Source organism: Psammomys obesus, unplaced genomic scaffold, assembly GCF_907164565.1.
Source record: "Psammomys obesus unplaced genomic scaffold, mPsaObe1.curated_primary_1811, whole genome shotgun sequence".
Taxonomy (NCBI): Eukaryota; Metazoa; Chordata; class Mammalia; order Rodentia; family Muridae; genus Psammomys; species Psammomys obesus.
The window spans coordinates 5,276,415-5,281,580 of NW_026586173.1; the positions used below are offsets into that span (position 1 = coordinate 5,276,415).

Genomic DNA, 5,166 nt, shown 5'->3' on the forward strand with positions numbered 1-5,166 from the left:
TCTTTTGTTCAATGATAATATATGCAAAGTGCTTCAAGTAATGACCTCAACAAATGGCAGCTCTTAGGCTTTCATGGCAGACTTACAGGTAGAATGACTCCCTAAGGAGACAATATATATCAATGCACACTCATTGCTTCTTTCTTAATAAACTTCTTTTATCTGTCTGACCTTCATTTAGTACTTGCTATGTATGTCCTTGGGAGTAAGCAGGACTGCAAGCCAACTGTTCTTAATGAGCATGGACTGGCACCAGGGGTGGGGTAATAAGTAAGGCCATCTCTGGAAGAGTTCCTGAATGGAGCCCTCATTCTTTGAAGGAGATGGCCTATCCTTTCAGGCAGTGGGTCTGGATGAGATGTCAGGAGACATAGTAAAGCATGGGTCAGGGAGACCTCAAATGTTTGGGGTGGGAGAGCAGAAAAATAAACAACAAAAACGGCTTTTGTGGGGTCCCACGGTTGTTGAATCAATGAGCCCCTGGGACTCAATGACTTAGGCACTGAACTTATGGAAGAAACTAGAGGAAAGTACCATTTTCCTAGTACCTTCATTCCTGCCAAGAACACCCTACTCATACAGCCAGGGACTGTGTCCACATTGTCACCCTATCTAGGACCTAACAACTGTTAGGTGCTGAGAGCAAAGGAAGACTGCCATTTGAAAATGAATAAGCTGAGGAAAGCAATGGAGGACTAGAGCAGCTCTGGGTTATACAAATGAAAACCACAGTGGAGCTGCACCCTACATGTGTATGGGAGGCATTATTGAAAGCGTGAGCGCACACATCACTATGTACCGTTGGTAGAAATGGAGCTGGTACACAGAACAATGTGAAGGTGCTTCAAAAATTAAAATATGATTACATAATCTAAAATCATACTTTTGGGTACATTTATCTAAAAGTCTTGAATGTGGGGTTCCACAGGAATACTTGCAGTCCCATTTTTATTGCATTCACAATAACCAAAAACTGAAAGCAGCCTAAATGTCCATCACTGGATGAATAGATGAACATGTAGAATATCCATAAAACAGAATATTGTTGAGTTTAAAAAAAAATATTGTTGAGTTCTTAAAAAAGAACTTTCCATATGGTGTAATATTGATGAACCAGAAACCATAATGTTAAGTGAAATAAGCCCATTTCAGGGCACACACTACACAACTCCACTCACTTGCAGTGTATTTACAGAAAGTGGAATGGCAACCATCAAATCCACCCTCCCCTCCAATTCCAGGGGACAGGAGAGATTGCTGTTCACTGAATATAAAGTTATAGTTATTCATGATGGAAGTCTTGTAGAGTCATGGTGTTTATAGGCAGAACTACATGGCACCCTTACAACAAAAAAGCATGTTGTTTTTTTGCTGGAAACTTCACAATGGAAGTCAGGGTAACTTCCATTAGTATTAAGTTTGTACATGGTCCTCTGCTCAGATTTAGGAGTGTGTTTTCCTTCTAGGTTCTACAAAACATAATCCAGAAGCATGAAAGTGAAAATTGTGGGCTATTAAATATTTATATAATATTATGTAACTAAATACAGCTTTCTTGAACTTGAATAAACAACATTTAGAAAAGGGAGTTGGAGGGAAAGTCACAGGGGAAGTGGCTAACATTTAGAAATTGACAGAAAGAGCTTAGTACCACCCATCCCTCATCTTATACTAGATGTGCAATCAAGACAAATGGATATTGGTCTTATTTCAGATATTAATATTTTGAATTAAACAGTAATATAAGTTAACAAAATGCCAAACAACAAACAAGCAAACAGGAAAGAGATGAAGTGCGCCAGTGTGGGCTGTTTTCCCTGCTTTTGCACTCTCAGCCTGGAGCGTCATCCTGACACCTGTGGCTCTCTCCCATATGCTGATATTGTCTTAACCTGCTACCTAAATTTAGCAGGTCTTCTTCAAAGCCAGATGGGCTTTTACTATTTATATTTATCATTTCCTTCTTGAGGATAGCTTATATTTTGGGGGCAGGTGGAGTAAAAGTGTAGTCTCATGTTCTATATAAATATAAGGAAGTTCTCTGGGCTATAAGCATGAAAAGATCCCTTGGACTTTATTGCCATAGGAGCTCATTTTGTGTTGGGTTATTAACATGTTTGTGTGCCAGGAATGGTAGCAGATTAAAATCGACACACGTGGCTATGGACATGTGGAGAGGTTAGTAAGTGGCAAAGAAGAGTTCTAGAAATCAGGGTTTCTCACCACAAAATAAAGTGGTCCTCCTTACTTCAGTAGCCGCAGGATCAGCTCTAAGGTGTCCCATAGAACCTTACCCCTAGCAAGCACAAAGAGGACAACATATTGCGTTATCTCTACTTCTGAGTGCCTGGGGAAGGGGATACTTAAAGAACTTTGGCGCTATCAAGTCAAGCCTCCAGGCCAAGAAAAGGGGACGAAACTTCATCTCATTTACTTTCTTGCTTTTTGGCAAGAACAGCATGCCAAGCCCCCCAGTGATGTCAGAAGGTAACATACACTTACAAGCCTCTCAGGACAGGAGAACAACGCAAATTCACAACTTTTTTCTATGAACAACTTTAATTGTGTGGTCATCACATATTTCAGAGTCTGTGAAAACCTTGATCCTGACTCTTGATGCTCCCCCCATTCTCACCAGGCTTTTTCCATGTGGATCCTGTGGTTTGGTGAAAGTATGGCTAGGGTTACAGATGCTAATGATCTGAAGGTTGGCTGTGGTCCCCCACTGGCACCATGTGAATGAATGCCAGCTACTCATATGCATTTATTGGGCAGCAGCACTTCTCTTGTGACTTTCTCTCCAACTCCCTTTTCTTCTTACAGTTGCTTTGAGTTGATCCATCTTTCCAATGGACACAGAGCAGTATCCTTTTATTGCTGAGCTCCTGAGGGCTAATTAAATCTTTAAGGAACAGAAAGTAAAATTTGTATCCTGCAAGTTTGCTATATTTTATGCTCAGAGTAAATGATTCTTGCCAAAGTCTTGTGGGGGGATCCCTGCTTATGCCCTGACTTCTATTGTTTGTTCATCCTCAGCCATGGAACAAGTACTTTCCTTTCTCTTTGGAAATTCTGAGGCCAAATATGTAACCTGCCATACAATTCTGTTGAGATAGAGGGAAAGTTATAAATCCAAAACTCATTTGCTCTTGGGTAGAGTCTGGAAGGAAAGTTAACAAAATCTGCTGTGCAACCCTTCACAGGAAAGGGTGTGAAGGGTGGAGTGGATTTCCCACAAGCTTGACAGTGTGCTTTCAAGCCTCCTGGACAGGAAAGTAGAGCCACCCAAGGAGGCGACATTCCTCTAGAAGTCCACAGTGTCAGAAAACAGACAAAGAGTAAGAAGTCCCTTAAGACATACTTTCCTTCCCTCTTCTGGAATTGCTGGGAAACAAGGCAGGGGGAGAGAGTGATCCTGAATGAATATTTAGTTTCCAGGTAGGAAAAGAGAGTTCAGAAGACTGCTTCTCCTCCCAGGAAATCTGGCTATAGTTTTTCTCCTGAATTACCCAATGCTTGTGCACATGCACAGAGCCACCCTGTTAGCAAACCATGATGACGAGAAGGCAAAGATGAAGTCTATGCTTCACAGCTTCCATTCCCAAAGAAAAAAGACCTCCTCAGCAGCAGCAATCTGCATGCCATAAGACTATGGGAACAGATACACATGCAATTAGGCTATGTAGCCCTGTCACACATTACTAAGGAAGAGCTGTTAGGAGTACTGAGCCACTGAGATGGAAGCCAGATAAGCTAGCCTAGCTCCAGAGGGCACAGGCATACTAACTGGTCACTGGGAAGCCTTTGGGGACTGTGTAAATAACTCTTTGCTAAGTGGAAACAGCCATCTTCTTGAGGTTGCCTGAGGAATCTGAGGCAGAGGCGGCTGGGGCAGACTCCTCAACAGAGGCACTGAGGTCCAAGTACTCCAGGATGATGTCTCCAAGGCAGTAAATCAAATGTCTGAAACAAATGCACAAAACAACCAACTGAGAAGAGGGCCTGCCTTACAGAGCTGCCTTAAGCTCCCATCCTATTGAGAATGCTAAGATGCCTTTACTTTACCAGAGCTGCAGATTCTGTAAGGCAGCTGCCATGAGTCAATGTTTACTGCACTACTGAGAGCTACAGCTCAACAAAGACAAGCAGAGTACTTGAGAGCAGACTGTAGAAAATTACATTCTCTACAAATACGACAGCACACCAACTTGACTCTGTAGAATTTGAGAAGGACTGTTGTGGTGTCAGATCACAGTCACCTGTGGCTTGTGATGATGAATCCCTGGGACTTACTCTACATGAACTGAATCCTATGACCAAGAGTTGAGAGATTAAACACTCTGGTGTAGGCTTGAGAGAGCAGGCACAGGGCTCTTAATACTTCCCCAGAGCCTTCCAGCCTTAGAGACAGAATCTACCTCTTCTGAAATTTTTTAGGTTCTAGTCCCTTAATAAGCTTCCACTCTTACTATCCTGTCTATATCTGGTTAAACAATGACAATTTCTGATCTCAATACTAATCACAGCTTTGCTATAATGCTGGGAACCTGTGTTGAAAGTCACCATGTAGCCTGAACTACAAAAGCCAGGGTATGTTCCTGCCACAGAGACTTGCAGATGTTGGGGAAAACCATCGAGCACACTTCTTCAGGATAGTGCTGAAGTGCTAATGTAATTTTGTAAAAAGTGTGTCTTTTTATGAAATTTGGTCACAAGGACTATTCTTGCCTGGAGGTTTTAGAGCATTTTTAGTGGCCCATGCTGGGGTCTGCACTGAGTTCTCCCAAATACAAACAGTGGCTGGTCTTACAGCAGCTTACTACTATGAAGCGTCCTGATCAGAAGCTGGCAGCATGGCTTCCACTGAGTGAGTAGAATCTGGATGCTGGACCCTTGGTCAGCACTAGCCAGGTGCAGTCCTGTGCTGACAGTGGGTTCTGCACTCACTAGCCTTGCTACCTGGGACAGTAGACAGCTTTACCTCTGCTGTGCTGGGTACACGCGTCCCAGCTTACCTGTTGATGAGGGGCTGCTGAAATGATTCCAAGACTAGAGTCCAGCTCAGCAGGCACTTGTTCACCCCCAGGATTTCAACTAAAAAATCTAAAGAAGAAGAAGGAGGAGGAGGAGGAGGAGGAGGAGGAGGAGGAGGAGGAGGAGGAGGAG

The 5,166-nt window shown here is 43.0% G+C and overlaps 1 protein-coding gene across 2 annotated transcripts in view; it reads right to left on the minus strand.

Annotated features, from left to right (window-relative positions):
• Positions 1 to 1,502: 1,502 nt before the first annotated feature.
• The window catches only part of Snx19 (sorting nexin 19), a 38,616-nt gene continuing 34,952 nt past the window's right edge, over positions 1,503 to 5,166 (minus strand). For both annotated transcript variants that reach the window (XM_055601291.1, XM_055601293.1), the window contains 2 exons: positions 5,016 to 5,103; positions 1,503 to 3,963 (listed from right to left, as the gene is read on the minus strand). In XM_055601291.1, the coding sequence (XP_055457266.1) occupies positions 3,831 to 3,963; positions 5,016 to 5,103 (221 nt within the window). In that variant the 3' untranslated portion in view covers positions 1,503 to 3,830. The remainder of the gene's footprint in view (positions 3,964 to 5,015; positions 5,104 to 5,166) is intronic.